The sequence below is a fragment of the Drosophila innubila genome (genome assembly GCF_004354385.1).
Source record: "Drosophila innubila isolate TH190305 chromosome 2R unlocalized genomic scaffold, UK_Dinn_1.0 1_C_2R, whole genome shotgun sequence".
NCBI classification, from domain to species: Eukaryota; Metazoa; Arthropoda; class Insecta; order Diptera; family Drosophilidae; genus Drosophila; species Drosophila innubila.
In genome coordinates, this window is record NW_022995374.1 from 2,390,888 (window position 1) to 2,412,608 (window position 21,721).

Sequence of the window (21,721 nt, forward strand, 5' to 3'; positions counted from 1 at the left end):
GTAGCCAGCTGGGACACCCGGTTTTTATTTGTTTACTATCAGAATTTTTATTACTATCACGTTTGTATTGCTAGTGACGTCATAACAGCGCAATTAACGACAATGAGAGAGCTTTGACGTTCTTTAACTGAAAAGCTTTGCCGTATATTGAAGCTTTTTAGTGAAATGCTACTCTAGTTAATTTATCACTGTTTAAATGAGCTTTAACGGTATTTACTCACTTAGCTATTTATTCCAATGTTGTCGTAGATCAATTTTTCATAGTTATGTGGAATGTTTAAAGCATATTTAATGGTTAAGCTTTTAACGTAATTAAAAGTAATATTAATTCATATATATCTCATAAATTGATCAAATCTGCATACTTAATAGCTGTATTATTAAAAAAAATCCTCTAAATTAAAAGTTCAAATACTTTAAGCAAGCATTAAAGCTGAAAAAGTAACGGTAATTGTATAATTAGATTCCAGCCTTTTTTCAAAAAATTCATTAGATCATATATATTTATTAAACCGAAGAACAGCTTCAAATTCCTAATAAATTATTAACTGCATTATGTCATTGTTTAAATAGATGCTTTTATTATGATTAAATTAAAAACAATTTATGATACAACAATTTACAATTGTTTAATTGCAATTAATTTTGTTCGATGGCTGCACGTTGTTTGCCGAGTTTCCTCTCGTCCAGCTGCTCCTTCTCCACCTTGCGGAAACGTTGCCAGCGTCCATTGTCCTCCACCTCGGAGCGTTGTATGCGGAACAAGGCGCGTTTATACCAACTTAAGGAGATGTGGCGCCCAATGAAGCAGCCACAGGAGCTGCAATAGTGATTAATATCATGCCTGCCACTCCAGCGAATGGGATTGCTGAGAAGAAATGGAAAGTGCGTTATTTAACTTGAAAATAGTTATGTGGAGGAATGTAAAAATCATAGATGAAATAATAATTAATTTTTATGAAATAATAATTAATTTTTATGAAATAAAAATTAAATAATTTGTTTGTGAATCGGAAAATCGGTTAATTTTTGATGAAGTTATGAGAGATCTAAGTTTTTGAAAAAATGTCAAGGGGTAGGTATGGAAAATTGGATGATAGATGGGTTAGATTCGAAAAAATATAAAATTTTCTAAATGATAAAAATTTAAATGCCGAATCAATTTAGAGGCCAAATCATGATCAAAATGACATTTCACTTGAAAATCGGTCAATTTTTGATGAAGTTATGAGAGATCAAAGTTTTTGACAAAATGTCAAGGGGTAGGTATGGAAAATTGGATGATAGATGGCTTAGAACCGAAAAAATATCAAATTTTCTAGATGATGAAAATTTAAATGCAGAATCAATAAAGAGGCCAAATCATGATCAAAATGACATTCCGCTTGAAAATCGGTTAATTTTTGATGAAGTTATGAGAGATCAAAGTTTTTGAAAAAATGTCAAGGGGTAGGTATGGAAAATTGGGTGATAGATGGCTTAGAATCGAAAAAATATCAAATTTTCTAGATGATAAAAATTTAAATGCAGAATCAATTTAGAGGCCAAATCATGATCAAAATGACATTCCGCTTGAAAATCGGTTAATTTTTGATGAAGTTATAAGAGATCAAAGTTTTTGAAAAAATGTCAAGGGGTAGGTGTGGAAAATTGGATGATAGATGGCTTAGAATTGAAAAAATATCAAATTTTCTAGATGATAAAAATGTAAACGCAGAATTAATGATGAGGAAAATTAATGATCAAAATGGCATTCCGCTTGAAAATCGGTTAATTTTTGATGAAGTTATGAGAGATCAAAGTTTTTGAAAAAATGTCAAGGGGTAGGTATGGAAAATTGGATGATAGATGGGTTAGATTCGAAAAAATATCAAATTTTCTAGATGATAATAATTTAAATGCAGAATCAATGAAGAGACCAAATCATAATCAAAATGACATTCCGTTTAAAAATCGGTTAATTTTTCATGAAGTTATGAGAGATCAAAGTTTTTGAAAAAATGTCAAGGGGTAGGTATGGAAAAGTCGATGATAGATGGCTTAGAATCGAAAAAATATCAATATTTATAGATGATAAAAATTTGAATGCAGAATCAATGAAGAGACCAAATCATGCTCAAAATGACATTCCGCTTAAAAACCGGTTAATTTTTGATGAAGTTATGAGAGATCAAAGTTTTTGAAAAAATTTAAGGTTTTGTTGAATTTATATGTTAAATTTTATAATAATAATAGAGATTTCTAAGATTTTTCAAATAGATGTTTCAATATATTTATTTAATAATTTTTATTATTTGGTTCTAAACATCAGAATTAACTTTAATTATTTAATAAGACTTAACAAAAAATTTATTCTAGTTTATATTTTTAAAAATGATAAATCACATATTATTATAATAACATTGGTCACCTACCAGCAGAGCAGCCAATTCAGGGAGCAGACAATCTTCTGTAGATTCGTGACCGCCTCGAGCTCCACATTGCTCGTTTGCAGCGTGTGGCAGGCGGGGCAGACGAGCTCAAGTGGCACGGTGGGCAGATGACCCACCTGTGGCACCTCGGAGATGATGCCGTCATCATCGCAGGCGCTGCCGTCCAGACTCTCAACGCTGGCCATTTGATGACAACGACAGACGCAACAAAACTAAATAAAAAGTAACCAAAAGAGCAGACAAGGCAAATGCCAAAAAAGCAAGTAAGTACGCGTATCTGCATATGTATCTGTATCTGCATAGGTATCTGTATTTGTATCTGTATCTGAGAGCAGAGAGTGTGAGAACACGAGGCGTCGATAGATATTCAAGATATTTCAAGTGCTTATGAAAATTGGCAACAGCTGCAAATTGCGATTTATTTATAAATAGCTTTAACAAATTTTGTGGAACATGGAATTAGAATAATATAATTATTAAATGGGACGCCAATGGAAACCCAAGTGGCCACCACAGCTGCTGCAGAAGACGCGTTTGCTCTTGAGACGACTCTGCAGGCAGGAATAGACGCAGGTCAGTGCAAAGATGGGAAAACAGCTGAGAAAGAGACAAAAAGAGTGGGAGAAAGAGTGTTGATTAGTTGGCTTAATATTTTTAAAATGTTTTAAATAAATACTTTTTTTTTTATATACTAAAAAAGAATTTTAATTTCGAGGAAGAATACGAGATTATTAAGTTTAAAATTTAAAGTTAAATACTATAAAATATTAAATTATTTTTATTGAAATTAATTTAAATAAACAAAATTAAAAATATTGCAAGTTAAGTGAATTAATATTTAAATAAAAATATTCAAAATTGTAATTTTCAATTATAATAATTTTTAAAAATTAAAATAAAGACTAATTCCACCTACCAGGACAAGGCAGACAACAAACAGCTGAGTTGGCCCAAAGCACCGGCCATTTGCACCGTCTCCGTTCTGGCCATCTGCCGGCAAAGTGGACACTGGACACGATAGGTGCTCGGTCCCACACTATAGAAGCGGACTTGAGGTTTGAGTGGCGGCTTCTCCTCCAGCTCGGCATCGAGTTCGAGCGTCGCTGTTGCCGCCGAGCCGTTGTCTAGCTCCAAATCATCCAACATTGCGACTGGGCCGCATTTGAGACAGACGAAATTAAAAAAACACTTCAAAGAGAGCCAAACAAATCAACCCAGAGAGAGAGAGAGAGGTGCAGATCGAGTGGAGAGTAATAGAGAGATAGCCAGAGTGCAAGTGACGCTGCTCTCTCTTTTTTCTCGCTGTACGCATCTTCAATTAAAATAAAAATAAAATAAACAATCGGTTTTTGTTTTTGGTTTGCAATACAAGGTCAATTGATGCTTAAAACGAAACAAAAAACAAATAAAACAAAAAAAATTTAAAAATATCTTAAAATTATGACTTAAAAGTGGCGCTTCATTGACGCTTCCAGGCGCCTAGCAAGTATCCGCACTTGCCACAAATCACCTTGCAATCGTCTTTGGAGCGTCGCATGCAACACGGATAAATTGGCAACAAGGCAAAGCAGCTGCAACAAGTGTTGAAAAGAGTTAGAAAATTTAAAAAATAAAAATTAAAAATATCAGACTTAAAAAAACAATAGCTATTTATTTTATATCAATAAAAAATAGTTAGGAAATAAATATCTAAATAGGTTTCAAAATTTACTTAAATATCAAAATTTTACTTTTAATTTTAGTTTTTATTTCTCATACAAGAATAAAAGCTTAATGGAAATAAAAAAAAAAACCAAAAAATGAAATACAATACTTTTGCTATTTACTGTAGTTTGCTTTCAGCATTTATTTTATCTCTATCTATTTTTCAATAAAATGTAAGCTAAAAAATTATTTTCAATTATTTATAATATTATTAATTTAATTTAAATTTCATTTTTATGATACAAATCTAAAATAAAAGGTTTTGGATTTTTCAGGAATACCCATTTATAAATACTATATCAATGATTTTCCACTCAACCTTTATTTTGCGAAAGAGTTCACATATTTGTTGTTTATTTTATATAAAAATAGTTTTTTTTTAAACAAAAAATTGTGAATTTTTCATTGTCAAAACTATTACTTGGGAATACCCATACTCACCACAGCTGCAACAGACGCTCCAGACGCACGCCCTGCTCGTGGAGACGCTCGTGGCACTCGGGGCAATACATTTGCCGCAGGCAACTGATGTTTGTGGCAGATGGCGGCGGTGGCGACACCTTCTCCGCCAGCTGACCCGTTGAATTTGATTTTTTGCAAAAATAAAACTCTGTATCCGTGTCCGTATCCGCGTTATCCGCATCCGCATAGCCGTACGGATAACCGCGATGCATGGGCAGAGTTGCCGCTGTTTGGGCTTGCAACAATTCATCCAGCGCATGCGCAGATTGTTGCTTCACTTGGTTGCAGCCTCCATTTAGATTGATCTCCACCAGATCCGATTGACAATCATCGTTATCTGGCGGCGGCGCTTGAATGCTGAACCTCAATTGCCGGCTCATGTCTAACAACTAATGGCAGCTCTATTTTCTTATTTTAGTTTTATCCAATTTTAATATAGGTTATTGTACAATTGAAAGCAAAACATTATCCAAATGTTTGTCAAGCGGCTGCCTTCGTTTGTATTTTGAAAACCAGTTGTCGTTATTTTTTTTTTAGTTTATTTTTTCTGTTGCCGTTGTTATTGTTGTCATATATTGTTTCATTCGATCTGTTATCCGTATGCATATTTGCTTAACATGTTTTCATGGCTGAGCTGTTAACTCCATTTGCGCGTTAACTCATCACTGCACTGTAAATGTCACTCCACTGTTAACGCTGTCAATGTAGTAAGCTCTCTACTGCAACGGAAAGTCACTGTTAACTCTTAAGCTCAAAATTACTAAGCACAAACAGAAGCTCTCAGCACTTTTAGCCCACGAGTTCATTGACCGCTGTTATATTCTTTCCTGTTAAACCATAATTTTTTCTACTGTTAACTGTAATTTGTTAACTCTGTTAACATTGCTCTGTAAACTCCTCTCTGTTAAGACTGTTCACTCGCCACTAAATACGCTGTTAGCTCCTCACTGCTAAAAGCTCCCTATACATTAAAAAAAGTTTTTGCTCGGGTGCTTAGAAAATTGTGTTAATTAGTTCAAGCGACAATTATCAGAAAGCTTTTAATGGAGCGTGTTGAAAGGTATACAAGTAATTAAATAGATATTTATACCCTGTATCAAATGAAATATATAGGGGCATGATAGGCGGATAATTTTAATAAACTTATAAGGGAAAATATTTTTGAATAATCTGTTCTTATTTAACTTACTATTGTATTTCCTTATCTTTGACAAGCTTATCTTTAAAATGGGAAAATTTAATAAATAATCCTATTTAAGTGGTACATTTAAAGTTTGGTACGAGGATATTTTCAGGCAATATCTTCGAATTCGTTTTACCTACTTATCTGAGTTTTTAAGCTTATCTTTTATATGTTGAAATTGAAATATTAAAACATTTTTTTAAGATACAGTTATAATTTTTGCTACAATAGTTATTTGGCATCTGGCTTACATATTTCCAAAATTTCATAATAATGGCATAGCAAACACAGAAGTTATGCGATAAGCCATTGTTGATTTTGTAGAACAGAGGGCATCGGAAGTACTGTCATATACAGCTGTACTATATTTGCATAGACTTAAATAAATAGATATATTTTTACGTACATTGGACTACCGTGTAGTAGTTTATCTCAACCACAAGTAATTTAATGGGCAAATCGTAAAAAAAAACCCAATGGTTAAGCATTGTAATATGATATATTTTTAGTTGTATAGATGTACAGATATTTCAGTAAAATATTATGATGAAATAACTAGAGCTCAGCCTAACAACGACCTCCAAGCGAGTGTAAACAACGCCTTAACAATTAAATCAACAGACGTCATAGACTGGTGAATCATGTTTTAGTTTGTAAAGAAACCGCATTGATCGCTATTTAAATAAGCGCTGTGTGCTAATTTTTTTTTATATGTACAATGTACGCATATACTCGTATTATACATCAAAACTAATGACGAACGGAAACGAGTTAGCAAGCTGCCAAAAACTAAGCTCCGAATAACCCACAAATTGTTGAAAATTGTTTGCCGATAAGATATGAGTGCAAGCAGGAGAGCAAGGCACACTTAGAAAAAAAGCTCATAAAGATTGAAAAGTATTTACTAAAAGCCAGTAATATTTTTCTTAAGCGCAGCGACAAAATTAATATTATCAAATGTTATATAAATTTTAAATAAAAAACATTTTTTGACAAGAGAAAAATTATTTTTCTAAATATTAGAAATATTTCATTCGTTATATGACAATTACGCATACAAATATTAAAATAATTTTTAATTTTAAAAGTGTTTTTCTAATAATTAAAAAAAATTTTTTTTGAAAGGCAATATATGATTTAAATATATCAGAAACTTTTTCTAAATGCAGATATAAAAGTTGACATATTTCTTTATTATTAAGAAGCTGACTTTTTTAAAAAATATTTTAATAACAAATTATATAAATAAGTGTTTAATTTCGCCGTAATATTTTGTAAAATTTAAAGTAAAAATTGGCTGACTAAGTCTATTTTAAGAAATTATATTTCTATGTTACGAAATAATAAATTTCTGACAATTAGACATTTTTCATATTAGTGTTTTTTCGTCGAATTTTTCAAGTGAGCCCAATCATTTTTCTAAGTGCACAGACTGAACAGGTACTGAGACTGAGGTTGAAACATCGTTGGCAACTCTCAGTTCAGTTCAGTTGATCGAAAAACACCGAGCGGTGCAGTTCAGTGAAGCGAGCCACAAATTAAAAACCAGTAGTACTATGGACAGCAAGCAGCCTCCGCCGTACAGTGCAATGCCAGCAGCACCACATGGTGGCTATACGCCGGCACAGACTTATCAGGCTTATCCGGGTGGACCCACACAGCCACCGCTATATCCACCGATGCCACAGCCACAGGCACAGGCACAAACCTATGCACCGCCACCACCACAGCAAACAGTGATTATACAGACAGCAACCCACAATTTGGCACTTGGAAGTGAACCGTCTCGTATCCGATGTCCCTCGTGTCACGCCGATGTGGTGACCACTGTGAACAGTAGTCCATCTGGACGCACACATTGCTGGGCTCTAATCATATGCCTGTTGTTGTAAGTACTCGTTTTCGTATTCGTGAATCACATGAATAACAAAAAGCCACTGAACAAAACTGACAGTCGCTCAGAGTACGTAACAATCAGTTATCGGAGTTTCTGTCTGAGAGTACTATTACTTATATGCGAGTACACATATAAATATGGAGTGTACATATATACCTTATATATGTGTGCTTAGCATTGTTATCTCAACTGGCAGTTGAGTTCAGCCAGATAAGGTGAAATAACAACTGCGTTCAACTCTCACAATGCCAAATTTCCACTGAAATAACGTATTATAAATATTGTCAAAATACAAAGCAAAAAAAATAGCATATATAAAATGATTAGTACTGCAATCATTAACCATATTTCTCTACCTTTTTATATTTTAAACAGCTGGCCCTGCGTTTGTCTGCCCTATTGCATGGACTCCTGTCAGAATTCCGATCATTATTGTCCCCGTTGTAACTCCTACATCGGCACCTTTCAGAACTAATACTCACATATATATTCTATATATATGTACTTACCACTAGTTATTAATTCTGCTTTGTAAAATTGTATTTAGCCCGGCGATTGTTAATTAATCGCTCTGAAAACGAACTGTAAATATATGCAACAATAAATTATTACGTATACGTATTTCTGGTTTTTATATGGGTAGTCTCAATATAAGGGCATATTCCTATACTATATAGTAGTGAAAAAACTGTAATATAATATAATGTGATATACTATATAATTTTGAATATACTAGTAGCTGCCTTTTAAGAAATTTGTGTTAATTTCAAACTAAACAAAATCAATTTATTTTCACTTTTATTTATTATAATTATATTTTGCTGTTTACTTAATTAACAGAGTAATCTTCATTAGTATGCTAATTAAAATTCTCAGAATAAGTTGTATCTAATGAACCTTTTTTTTACATATTTATAGAATAACAGAATAACCATTATAATCTGGGCATTAAGATTTAACCAAGGCAATTCAGTTTCAGATTTGAGGAATTTTCATAGAATACCTTAGGCTATATGTTATCATTAGTAATCATTCAGTAATTATCAAGAGAAGCCACTTTAGGAACCAGCGTCTGTTAAGACAGATTAACAACTTTTAGCTGTGGTATTTTTAAAACAAATCAAAAGACTATAAAATAAAGATTTTAACTATCTACTGATTGTCAATTTGCATTACTTGTTTATCAATTTGATAATACTTAGATATATAATATTTTTTTGAACGAATTTAAAAATATTTGAATGCAGAATGTATTTAGAAGTTAAATAATGATCAAAATGACATTCCGCTTAAAAATCGGTTAAGTTTTGATCAAGTTATGACAGTTTGAAGTTGGTCAGACTTCGGATTTAACCACTTTACATGTCAAAATTTTTGATTAATTTTACATGATTTTTTACAAAAAAATTAAAGGTCTCTGGATCAAGTCTAAAGTGTCGTTTTATACTAATAACGATATAAGGAGTTGATTAAAAGTGAAAGCTTGAGATTTAAAATTTTGAGTTTTCGAAATTTCAAAGGGGGGACCCTTACCACCGAAATCGAATCTTGGTTGAAAATGATTAAATTTTCTAAATGAACAAAAATTGAATTCAGAATGAATTTAGAGGGCAAATCATGATCAAAATGACATTCCATTTGAAAAGTTATGACAGTTGGAAGTTGGATATCAATTTGCATTACTTGTTTATACATGTCGAAAACACAAATAAACACTTGTATTTGGGGATCTGTCTAGATAACTGCAGCACCAGCGTATATATATTATCCGTTTAGCCACTTAAAAGTGTGGTTTCCCTAGATTTTCCAAGCCTTATCAGCAAATTTCCAATCAAGTGAGTCAGCTTTATGTCAATGCAAGTCGTAAATACCAATATGTGCGCAATATTCAGTTTTAATAGAGTAATTCAAAGAGTGATTCATCATTAGTGATAGGCTTCAACTTTTCGTATATACAAGAGTGTCAAGTTAATAGCAAAAGAGTATTGTAGTACTTGAAGTGTCTACACTTAATTGCATTTAAAGTTAAGTAATGTTATTTTAAATGAATCATACATTAAATTATGCTTATCTGGCTCACAAAGATATCTCTTAGCATGAGATAATCTATGAAAAATTGTTAAAAACTCACTAATAAACAAATTTATATTAAAATGTAATTTACAATCTGAAACCTTATTTAATTTAAATTTTAAAAAGCTGTACAAATTATATTAAATAATGATATAAAGATTGAATTATCTATTTATTTTCCAAACAATTTTAAAAGCTTAACAATTTAAAAATAAGGGATACAATTGCAAAAATAAATTCATTTTCTTTTTAGAATAAAAACTTTGTATTTGGGAGTTCATGTGTCTAATCTATTCCGAAATTTTTGAGGTTGCTAGCTCGATTAATTAATAACCTCATTTGCATGTCTCGAATAAAAACTATATAATTTTAAAGAATAAAAAATAAATTCTTGATTACCACTTCGGTACAAGCGAGCCCCCGTTTTTTTCAGTGCATGTGCTTTTGTTATCAGTTATGGCCCCACCTTGTCAGATAACGCGCTGCCATATCTAGCTGTTAGTTGAATTGGTTGCTCAGTAAAAAAACAGCAACGTATCAAAGCAGAACCCAAAAGTCGCAGTTCCATTTTGAGAATAATAATCATGAGTCAAGGATATACACCAGCACAGACCTATCAACCGGGAAGTATGCCTCCCCAGGTGATAATACAGACAACGACAACCACAAATGTGGTGCCCATTGGCAGTGAACCATCCCGTGTCCAGTGTCCATCCTGTCATGCCGAAATCCTGACCAATGTGAAGAGAACTCCCACAGGACGCACCCATTGCTGGGCCTTGATCCTTTGCCTATTCCTGTAAGTTAAAAAATCAGTTGAATAGGAATAACTTCATGAGTGTTTCACAATACAGACTCGTCTACTCACTTATGAATCATTCACAATCATTTGACACAGTTTTTCTAGCAAAAAAAAAAAGAAACATTTTTTAATCAACTTTCTCAATTCCCCTCTTTCCCCTCCCGAACAGCTGCTGGCCCTGTGTGTGTGTTCCCTATTGTGTGGACTCTTGTCAGAATGCCGAGCACTCGTGTCCCAATTGCGGTTGTTACATCGGCACCTACGAGAATTAACTAAACTCTCTTAACAAATCAATTAACTTATTAGTGCGAATTATATTATAACGATTAACTTAACTTTTCCAAATTACAAACTATTATAATAAAGCAAACGATCACAAAACAATGGCATTTTATTTTTTACAACTTATCCTAAAAGTTAACATAACCTCAAAATTAATATTTTTTTATATATATATATTTTGTATATTTGTATGCTCAAATTGTTACATTCCTTAGAAAGAAAATCGACTTGATTTCTCTGAATAAAAAGTGTTGTTTATACAGACGATAAAATCTTTGATTTATATGTACTTAATAGCTTCATTTTGTTATTTTAAACTTAGAACTGAAATCAGAAAAATTTCTGCAATTTTAATATACACTTTTAAAATATTTTATATATTGTCAGCTTCAGGAAATTTAAGTTCTTCCATACTTATTTACTCTAATCAAAAATGTTTTATAATCTGAGATAGCAGTTTGCAAAAATTGAGCAGATCTTGATAAAAAAAAAGAGTGTAAACTTAACAAAAAGTTACAAAACGTTTATTTTGATACATAGAATACACCTTTTTGGACTTTATAATCTAATCTATTGCAGCTCAATGAAAATGTAATACAAATTCGTAGGAAACGTGCCGATTTTGCTGATAAGAAATACTATAGAAAATATTCTACTATAAACTACAATAAATATGAGCATAAACAAAGTTGCTATGTTTCTGGGATAATAATCTATACATAACTATGTGATATATAAATAATATGTAAACTGATTTCAATAGAATCGTAAAAAAATATTTTCTTATTTCACAAAACAAAAATAAACAGGTATGTGATTTTATAACACCTTAAAACTACAATAAAATTTGGTATTTCTTAACAAAAAAAATCCCCATTTGCCGGTTGTAACTCCGGGCTTATCAACAGCCAGTGTCATAGCTGATAAGAGATAAGCTCAAGCTTGATATCAGCTGTAGTAATTAACGCTTTATAACTTGACGTGTTGGCATTATCGAACTTTAGTTACCATATTGAACTCAGTTGAACCACAAGCATTAAGCTAATCGGTTCATTTACACTCACCGAAAAATTATCTATCGACTATGGAAAAACAAGAGGAGAAACAATTGCCTCCAGCGTACACGGAGCAACCGTTGCCCAGCAGTAATTTTACCCCAGCACAGACCTATCAGCAGTATCCGGGAGGACCCACCCAACCACCGTTATATCCACCCTATATACCACAACCACCACAGCCAGCAACCACAACAGGCGCCTGTGTGATCATCAACTCAAGTACACAACACCATCAACCAATTCCAGTTGGAAGGGATCCGACTCTTGTGCGTTGTCCTTCCTGTCAAAACGACGTGATGACCACTGTGCAGACCACGCCCTCAGGACGAACTCATCTCATCGCATTGGGACTGTGTCTAGTTGGGTAGGTTCAAAAATAATTATGTAATAAAAGTTTGCTTCAATTTTACTTATCATTAGTTCACTTTCAATTTATTTGAAAAGTATATTTTTTAAATTTAATTTGCTTCATTTTCAATTTTAGTTTAAAGATCAATTTAATATACAATAAACTAAATTTATTTGCTTACATTTTTTTCAATTCCAACATATGGAAGAATTTTATCCAAAAAAATATTTTTTTTGTTTAAAAGTAATCAATTTTAATTTGACGTTAAATTTGATTAAAAAAATATTTTTACTACTGACATATTTTTTTTTTATTTATTGTAAGTTTCCATATAATGAAAATATTTTTTTTATTTCTTTAATTTTTAAAAAATATTTTTTTAAGGTTTAAATTAATATAAAAGAATATTTTTAGTGCTCAAATTTTATTAAATTAAAATTAGTGCTCAATTTGCTAGATACAAATATTTATATTGTTTAAATATCTTGACTTTTAAGCCTGTAATATTTTTTTTTTAATCTTACTTAATTTTATAATTTAAATATGACTTATTAATTTCTAAATAGTATTGAAAGTCCCAAATAATTGCGCAATACAATAGAAAAGCATGGCATTTACGTAACTTTTTTCCGAGCCAAACCTATTTTTTATAGAAATAATATTTTATTGCTAATGATAATTTCTAGAGACCAATAAAATGTAATTGCTAATTATATTTTCTAAAGAAAAATATCCTATCCTAACTGGAAATAGCATTGAGTCAGTTGGCAAGTTTTATTGTCAAACATCACTATCTAAAAACAAAAACTCGTCAATCATTGATATCTAGAAATGTATGTACATATATTTGACAATGATAACCAATGCTATTTAAGTTAGCAATCTGACTCACACACACACATTTAACCACACCTGTCGATTACCCTTATTAATCTTATCTGTTGCTAATATTTTTTCTTTACAGCTGCTGGCCTTGTGTTTGTATTCCTTATTGCATGGATTCCTGCAAATCGGCCGATCATTATTGTCCCGTCTGTAACGCATTTGTTGGCAGCCGCAGGGATTAATCCAGTCATCAATCAACAACTTTAACTGAACTCAAGATATCGCGTTATGTGTACAATAAAAAGCCTATTAAGTTACGAGCATTATAAACTGGAACGAAAACAGTTTAAACAATTTATTTAATATACTTATAGTATCAATGTTATTAAATTGGAAATTTACTTATAAAGTTAAAAAAAAAAAAAGCTCGCCTGATATATTATTTTGAATTTAACGGACTCCAAATTGGTTTGTGTCTACGCTTAGCTGTCGTGTAGAGTTGCAGTTTTTAGTAACTCGCAGGCTGTATACAGTGGCCCACAGCTTATTTGACCCACTACATTTTAAGTTATGTTTTATGTATATGTATATAAGAAATAATATGAAAATATGTTGCTTAAGTTTTAAAATTGATTAATAAATCAGTTTACATTTCATTTAACACTTCTTGTAATTAAATAAATAAATAACTTAAAAATATTAGTATGTAAAATAAGCTGTATTTGAATGTAGCGAACTTTTGCACACTTCAGCCAACTCTCGATTGGTTTGTGTCTCCGCTCAACTGTCTCAGCTGATCAAATATTGCATTTGCGATAATGTGATATTTGTTAATGCAATTCTTAATAAATTGTACACTTTTTGTTTTTCTTTTACATGTATAAATAACTAACACACATGCACATTTGCAACAAAAAGTTTCACTTGTTATCTGCTTTTACATATGTATGTAAGTATTTTTGCCATTTCTGCAATTCGCAATTGTCCCTATCTTCGTTCGCTTTGTGCATGCGACATGGCTAAGCTGATTGCGCATCTAGTTATCTCGCTCGCACTCACCCAAACTGCAGCAAAGAGCTTAACAAACAGCTGCTTCTTCTTTTAGTCACCCAATTTCTTTGCAAACTCCTCAGTTCATTTGTGTTCTTGACAGAAGTCGTCGTCGCTCTTTTCGTTAGCTCTGGAAATAAAAATCCAACAGAGATTGCAGAAATTATCTAAACACAAGTACAAAACATTATATTTATAAATAAATGTGCTTATGCTATATACTATTTCTATTAACAAGTTCAAGAGTGTAGACAATTGTCAATTGCAATAGAAAACGGGACTTTCCCTGAATAAAACAAAACGTGCTTGTGTTCATTGTGTATACAGTGGGTCAAAAAAGTTTTTTGTTTTGAAAATATTTAAGTTCGGTTTCTTAACCTTTTCTAAAAAACATAGTTATAATAATAAATAAATAAATAATAATAACATTAAATATTTATAATAATATCCTCAAAAATATATTTCCACAAGAGTATTGTATACATTTATTAATTTTGTCAAAACACTCTCCTAACTGTACTTCAATTTTGTCTTCCAGGCATGGAATACAGCAAACTTCCCCCTCAGCCGCCGGCGTACTCTCCACAGAATCATGGAACTTGGAATGCTGCTGCGAGCGCTCCACCCACCGAACTGATCCATGCAGCTCCAACTCCCATTTATCCACAACGTCCGACTGTTGATCCGGTAAATGTTGTGCACCAGAACACGATCATCATTGAGAGTCAAGGACAAGGCGGGCCGGGAATGACCTGCCCCCAGTGTCGCGCCCGCGTCAAGATGCGCGTCGAGCATCATGCAACTGGAAAGACCTATCTGCTGGCAGCGCTGCTCTGCCTCTTCTTGTAAGTGCGCACAACTGTAAACAATTTGACACATTATACAGTATGTCAAGTAATTATTTTGACAAATTTTCGAAAAATGTTTATTATTAACCTTTTAAAAAAAAACTTTTTTCTTTAAATTTTTTTTTGTTTACTATTTATTTTAAAAATTTATGTAGTGAGATTTCATTGCTAAAAATAAATGAACCAATTCTTCGTCAATAAGTGTCAAATTCTTGCTGATTTGACAGAATGAACAGTGTGTCCAGTGATTATTTTAACAAAGACACAAATTCTCATACTTAGTTTAGCAAAAAAGAACAGAAACATATCTTTTTAATTTTTTTTTTTTTTTTGTATATTACTACAAATTTATTTTTGTCATTAAAAAAACTAATATGTGAGTTTGTTTTTTGCCAAGACAATTACTTGACACACTGTATACACATAATAAGAGCATAGCTAATGTTATTCTTCTCTCTTTCTCTCCAATCTCCACTCTCCACTTGAATAGGTGCTGGCCGTGCGTTTGCGTGCCCTGTTGCTGCAACTGCTGCTACAAGACCAGTCAGTTCTGCCCCAATTGCAATGCCTGCCTGGGCAGCTTCTAAATGACATTCCCGAGAACTTGAGTAGCTGCATAAACAAATAACACTTCCAAAATTACAAACATATACACACACACACACACACACACAGCCTACAGATCAACATTGTCGAAATATTTTCTCTCGACTTCGAAGCGATAACAAAAACTAAAGCTGAAAACGGAAACCAAGTTTCAAGGTTCTTTTGAAGTGAGCAACGATTCGCTTTAAATCACATCGTCAGCATTTCAAATAAACACATGCCAGATCGTATATGTAACTCCTAAAATACATATATACCATAATAAATTTACTATTACATTTTCTATGTATTTGAAAAAGATAAACATTAAATGGCATTGCTTGCAATTGCATTTCTTAACAATATATAACAAATCTTATTTTGTTTATAATATTAGTAATGTAACAACAGCTTGTGTGTAATCAATGATAGCTGTATTATTAAGTGGATCGATAAAAAACATGATGAACCCTTATGTGCCTATTAAAAATTGTCGCCAAGAATCAATAGCTTGGCAACATGTTAGCAACATTGTTGCTAAGCATTCGCTCCGTGTCGAATTAATTGTTTGTGTTGCTAATGCGAATTTCATAAACTTTGCACAGTGTTCAACTATTAGCATATAAGTATTTTAAATATATAAATATTAAAACAAAAAAAACTAGTTGAAATTTTTATTTTACTTCCAAAGTTCTTAATTAGAATCTGAATCTTATTGCTTAAATTGTAACTTTTTTTGATGTTTAATACAAGAATCCTTGTTTCTTGCTTGTGCAACTAATTTAAAAATGTATTTTCTGTAAAAGCTTTAAATACATTCTAAATTATTTACATGACATAAAAATAAGATTTCAATAAGACATGGAACCAATGTGCGTGCCTAGCATCAAAGTATGTAAACTCGTGTATGTTGGCAGTGTTTGTCTTCATGGTTTGGCTGAAACGAAATTCACAACACATTCGTCAGCACAACGAGCAACAAGTCGTGTCGCTTTCTTTGGATATAAGAATTAGAATTCTCCGCGTGAGTTGATTACAAATATTCTCTTATTTATAGCTACATACATATATAATATTATTTAAAAAAGTGTGGTGAACATTGATAGCGATGAAATCTTGGCATTGAAAAACTAAACAAACTACAATTTAACTAAACAAAAAAAAATTTATTTCAAGTTTAGAATATCCGCCCTTTTATAGATAGTTAATTTCAAAGAAATTATTAAAGCAATACCAAAAAATTATAATAGTAATTTCGTTGACTAGGTTTCAGAAAGTGGCGGGAAATTGTTTATTTTTCTTATTATTTCTATTGTTTGTAATATTGTAGAATAAATTGTTGAATACGCATAAGACTTTCTACAATAAACTCGGTAAACTGTTATACTCGAAAGTGCTATATTTAATAAAAGTGATTTCAAATTAATGTATAGATTCTTTTTATAGATAGTTATTAATAAAAAATTCTGTACATATTTTAATATTCAGGAGTGTTCAGGTTATTTACTTTTGGCCAATGAACAACCCGTTCTAATTTCGTTTTGGCAAAATTTTGCGTATTGATTTTATTTAAGTTGTTTAACTTGGTAAAAAAAACAATTAACTTTAAATTTGTAGACTGAATTGAACGTAAAAATTTACACTTTTTATATGTTATCAAATATTAAGAGCAAACCGGAACATTTACGAGTATATAAGAAAATATCAATAATAATATTATTTGTTGGTCTTTCAATAATTGTTTATTTTAACGAATATTTATTTATTTTACGTGGATCAATAGAAAATTGTTATTTAAATATAAATAATATTAAAATACATGGAATTTATAGTTTTAAGCTCCAAAGGGGAAAAAAAAACAAATATAGTTACTGTCAGGGTTTTAAGTTTTTCATTTCAAATTAACAGTAGACCACATATCTAGGGACTACTGTATTTCTATTCATATTCAAATTTAGGTCAGTTGTCGCCAATAACTTACCCAATTAAGCGAAGTAACGTTAATCATCTAGACACACGTATTTGAATAAAGACAACGCCCAAAAGCCGACAATAAGTTCGTAATTTGGGCGCAACAGTGTCCGAAAGGGGGGAAAAGGTGGGAAGGGAGCAAGAGTGGCGCCTAGATTTTCATAGACACTCCCTGCGTAGAAACAGAACTATGTATAGTTCCAAGTAGTTATCATGTTTGTTTGTTTATATAGTAAGTATTGCTGGGGTGCGTAAAGATTTTGGATGGACATTTGTGGGCAAAACTGAAATTAATGACATCATCGCTGGCAGCAGGAATGCGGCATGTGGCATGTGGCAAATGATAAACACTTTAACTCACCACTACAATCGACTAACAGACTGACAGACAGACAGACAGACGGGAGCTTCCGAAATGTTGAGAACATTTGGATGGATGATGTCAGAGTTGCTTGAAAATTGACAGAGCTACTGAAATTATTGAATTTAATTTACGTGCCACATGCCAAGCAATTAACGACACACTCCACTCAGTATCTGCACCCTTAATGTCAATGTGTGCTTATCAGCAATGCAATTAGCAATTGTGACATGCAAAAGGGTTGAATTTAAACTGAAAAAATAATAATAACACTGCATTTTAAGATGACATTGCACTGATAAGATGCCTAATCGACATGCAAACTTCATATTCCAAGGTCAATCGATAACTCTAACCATAGCACAATTTCTCCATTACGTATCACAGGTAAAATGTCCACACCCGTAGGCCCCGCTCCCGTCTCTGTGGTCTGTCCCCAATGCCGGCAACAGGTGACAACCAACACGGAGCCAAAGGCATCAACCAAAACGCATCTTTTAGCCCTAATCTTGTGCTTGTTTGGGTAAGCAACTCAACGATTATACATTTAAAATTTCAAAAATTAAATTAACAATTGACTTTCTGGATTTCTATAAGAAAATTCATATTTATTATAATTATTATTTATTATCAAATTTATGTTAAACATTTTGGAATTTAATTAAACAAAGTAATTTTTATGTTTAAACTTATTAACAAAAATTAATGAAAAAATATTACAAATTATTAGATATATATTACTGTATTTTCAATATTTTGTTTTATAACATTGGTATGCAAATTTAATTTTAGTTTTTACTATCGATTTGGAAAAATAACTTTTAATAACAAATTTCACGACAATAAATTAAAATATAAGAATTTAATAATTAGTATTTTAGAACTATTTCATAAAAGTCGAAATTAATTTCTATAAAACTAATGTACAGTGGTCGGCATATTTATTTTGACAAAATGTATAGTTAAATCTACTCATAATTCTAACTAACTTTATGAAGATTTGAGCATCAATGAAAAGGTAATTTAAATCCTGTTTGAATGATACAAAATTTTCCCTAACCCATTAAGTACCCATTGAAAATTTTGAATTTATGTCGACGTAGAATTGAGTCAAATTTTAAAACTTTTTTTCTCGGGCTTAAACAAAAAATGTTTTAATGCAAAAAGTTTCTTCAGTTTCCAAAATCTCTTTGATTATATTTTTTATGATTTTTTGAAAATGTCTATTTTAGCCACTTTTTCTTCCTTTTCATACAAAATTTTTCTGAGATCATCCCATTCAAAAATGGGTTTTGTTAAAATATATATGCCGACCACTGTATATTTAAGGCATATTCTGTTTCCATGTAACCACATTTAAAAATTGTATATCTGACATTTTTTTCACGTATTCGAGTATTTCTTAATGATTAACCTTTATCTTTTACCTGCTCTCTGCAAACTCTCTCTTTCTCTTTTTTTCTCGCAGCTGCTGGCCCTGCGCTTGTGCCATGTACTGCACGGACTGTGCACGAAACACCGAGCACTATTGTCCCTCCTGCAACGCCTTTGTGGGCAGCTATGAGCGTTAAGAAGTACAACTTTTGCTTTGGGTTCACACACCCGGAGGCTTCACTGCACCTCACTGCCTTCTCTCGTTGTACACTTCGTATCTTATATACCTCACTACAATTAATTGCTATTCGATTATGCCATTATTGTTAACCGCATGTAATTACTTTAATGTTGCTAAAGAAATTGTAATGCATTTCAATAATGAAAATACAAATAAAAAAGCTACAGTTGAGTGTGCTCAACTGTGAGATATTCTAAAAGTTTCTATGTTTATAAACAATAAATGGTATATTTATAGCTGCGGTCCACTGTACATTGCCTCATAGTTATAACACACTATTAAACTTTAGCTTCCGAGAGTTATAGGAACAAAAATGCGTAAGCAACATTAGTTTTAATGTGCGTATACTTAATTTTAATAACTGCATTTACGCAATATAGTCGTGTTTATACAATTTCTATTCGCACTTGACTGACTTTGTTTATTTTCAATATGGACACAGATCTTAAGCAGCGTAACTATTTTTATATTATTCCTATCTAAGTTTCTCATTCTCCAGTTTCTTCCCAGACTTCTTCAACTCAAACGATACCAAGTGATGTAATATTTCGATATGAAAACGACATGTGAATTGTTATGAAAAATCAAAAATTAAAATGCATTTTTAAAGACATTAAATATTAAAATGTAACCATCAACGAAAACGATAATTAAAAAAGTATTGTATGTTCTCAACTTTAATTTTAACATTTAAATATTTTTTTTGGCAAGTTTCACTTTATCTCCTGGTAAATTTTGTAAATACTTGTAGTTACTTTTATGGGTAAATTTTGTAAATACTTGTAGTTACTTTTATGGGTAAAATTTACCAAAAAAATTTTTTTTTGTGACAGCCAATTAAACTATTGGAATCACACTTCCATTCCATTCCACAGCCTTGCCTCATTTACCTTTATTTTACAGCCTAATTTGTTGCTTCCCACTCTCGTGTTGCCACAAAAGCTGTTTTAAATTAAATCAGCAAGATTGTTAGCTATTTGATTTCACTAAAATATTTGGATTATCTCTAAGTTAATTTTTAGTAGAATATTCAGGAATAAATTACAAGAACAAGAAGAAAACTATTTAAATTATGTGCGAATTGTTAACAGTATTTGAGCACGTTTCCTTACAGCGCTGTTCACATAAATAGCAACACTCCGCATAATTATTCCAAGAGAAAAGTCAATAATTCTTGAATATATTCACGTGATTCATTTTATTGATATTAGATAAAGCAACTCTTGCATATTTGTTTTTAATAATCGTTCAAATGGGCTTATCTGAAAATGTACTCATTTTTTTTTGTTTGGTTTGAGAATTTGTTCGAATTCTTAAGCAACACTAATGTTCCCTATATTGCAAAATCTATTTACACTGTAAACAATAAATAACATTTCATTGTTTAAAAATAAACGATTGAACACATAAAAAATGTGCAAAAGAAAAATGAATCACTTTCAATGTGTAGCTTGTTGAATACTTTAGTAAACTATTTATTTTATATACATATAAAATTAAATTAATACTCTGTACAAAAGAAATAACTTATTATTTTTTGTTATCATGATTTTTATTTGAATGCTTGTACTGAATGAATTATATTTAATTTAGATGCTTTGGGGATTTTTGAAATAAACAGATTAAAACAGTTCATTTCCGGGCTTATCTAGGAAATAATTCATTTGTAGAATTTCTACAAGCCGTGCTTTAGTATACTACTTAGTTTTTGGTAGATTAAAAAATATGGAAACTACTCAAGATGAGTTTTCTTGAATATGTGTATGCGTTTTCCCTTGTACTGTAAAATAATCGTTTTAATTTAGTTCTTTCTTTTGTATACAAGTGTGTAAAATAAATTATCTACTTATCTACACTTAGAAAATAATATTGCCCTCGTTTCAGAAATTCGTCTTTGTTTATATATCGCCATAATAGTTAGAAAAGTTATTATTTTTCTTAATTATGAATAAAAATTACCCTAAAAAGTGTTTTATTAAGAAATATAATTTGTAAAGTATGGGAAAACTTTTTTTTTCGAAAATAAAAATCATTTTGAAATTTTCGCTTGTTGTCTATACCTAATTTTTCCAATAGGAAAAAATTGTGAGTGATTTGTATGCTTCTCACGCTCAAACATTAATTGGAGTCACAAAATGGCGACCATTTCAACACCCGTACATCAGCCAATACACACACACACACACACACACACACACAACGGATACAGAAATGTATATCAGCA

General features: G+C 31.5%; 8 protein-coding genes across 8 annotated transcripts; 5 read left to right on the forward strand and 3 right to left on the reverse strand.

Annotated features, from left to right (window-relative positions):
• Positions 1-553: 553 nt before the first annotated feature.
• LOC117784460 lies at positions 554-2,638 on the reverse strand. Its single transcript, XM_034622201.1, has 2 exons — positions 2,415-2,638; positions 554-868 (listed from the first exon to the last, which is right to left on the reverse strand). The coding sequence occupies exons 1-2, from the start codon at positions 2,615-2,617 to the stop codon at positions 640-642; spliced, it is 432 nt and encodes a 143-aa protein (XP_034478092.1). The 5' UTR covers positions 2,618-2,638; the 3' UTR covers positions 554-639.
• Positions 2,639-2,807: 169 nt separating this feature from the next.
• LOC117784425 lies at positions 2,808-3,583 on the reverse strand. The gene is made up of 2 exons (XM_034622161.1): positions 3,349-3,583; positions 2,808-3,029 (listed from the first exon to the last, which is right to left on the reverse strand). The coding sequence occupies exons 1-2, from the start codon at positions 3,576-3,578 to the stop codon at positions 2,909-2,911; spliced, it is 351 nt and encodes a 116-aa protein (XP_034478052.1). The 5' UTR covers positions 3,579-3,583; the 3' UTR covers positions 2,808-2,908.
• A 193-nt stretch (positions 3,584-3,776) lies between these two features.
• On the reverse strand, positions 3,777-5,145 carry LOC117784565. The gene is made up of 2 exons (XM_034622325.1): positions 4,578-5,145; positions 3,777-4,003 (listed from the first exon to the last, which is right to left on the reverse strand). The coding sequence occupies exons 1-2, from the start codon at positions 4,976-4,978 to the stop codon at positions 3,892-3,894; spliced, it is 513 nt and encodes a 170-aa protein (XP_034478216.1). The 5' UTR covers positions 4,979-5,145; the 3' UTR covers positions 3,777-3,891.
• A 2,122-nt stretch (positions 5,146-7,267) lies between these two features.
• LOC117785373 (lipopolysaccharide-induced tumor necrosis factor-alpha factor homolog) lies at positions 7,268-8,299 on the forward strand. Its single transcript, XM_034623339.1, has 2 exons — positions 7,268-7,669; positions 8,054-8,299. The coding sequence occupies exons 1-2, from the start codon at positions 7,338-7,340 to the stop codon at positions 8,151-8,153; spliced, it is 432 nt and encodes a 143-aa protein (XP_034479230.1). The 5' UTR covers positions 7,268-7,337; the 3' UTR covers positions 8,154-8,299.
• A 1,970-nt stretch (positions 8,300-10,269) lies between these two features.
• On the forward strand, positions 10,270-10,934 carry LOC117783181 (lipopolysaccharide-induced tumor necrosis factor-alpha factor homolog). Its single transcript, XM_034620447.1, has 2 exons — positions 10,270-10,550; positions 10,723-10,934. Exons 1-2 carry the CDS (start codon positions 10,336-10,338, stop codon positions 10,823-10,825), a joined length of 318 nt encoding a protein of 105 aa, XP_034476338.1. The 5' UTR covers positions 10,270-10,335; the 3' UTR covers positions 10,826-10,934.
• An 893-nt stretch (positions 10,935-11,827) lies between these two features.
• Positions 11,828-13,492, forward strand: LOC117783176 (lipopolysaccharide-induced tumor necrosis factor-alpha factor homolog). Its single transcript, XM_034620439.1, has 2 exons — positions 11,828-12,257; positions 13,207-13,492. Exons 1-2 carry the CDS (start codon positions 11,920-11,922, stop codon positions 13,307-13,309), a joined length of 441 nt encoding a protein of 146 aa, XP_034476330.1. The 5' UTR covers positions 11,828-11,919; the 3' UTR covers positions 13,310-13,492.
• Positions 13,493-14,137: 645 nt separating this feature from the next.
• Positions 14,138-15,841, forward strand: LOC117783177 (lipopolysaccharide-induced tumor necrosis factor-alpha factor homolog). The gene is made up of 3 exons (XM_034620440.1): positions 14,138-14,294; positions 14,656-14,962; positions 15,456-15,841. Exons 2-3 carry the CDS (start codon positions 14,658-14,660, stop codon positions 15,550-15,552), a joined length of 402 nt encoding a protein of 133 aa, XP_034476331.1. The 5' UTR covers positions 14,138-14,294; positions 14,656-14,657; the 3' UTR covers positions 15,553-15,841.
• A 645-nt stretch (positions 15,842-16,486) lies between these two features.
• Positions 16,487-19,696, forward strand: LOC117783182 (lipopolysaccharide-induced tumor necrosis factor-alpha factor homolog). Its single transcript, XM_034620448.1, has 3 exons — positions 16,487-16,574; positions 18,270-18,405; positions 19,351-19,696. Exons 2-3 carry the CDS (start codon positions 18,275-18,277, stop codon positions 19,451-19,453), a joined length of 234 nt encoding a protein of 77 aa, XP_034476339.1. The 5' UTR covers positions 16,487-16,574; positions 18,270-18,274; the 3' UTR covers positions 19,454-19,696.
• Positions 19,697-21,721: the final 2,025 nt, after the last annotated feature.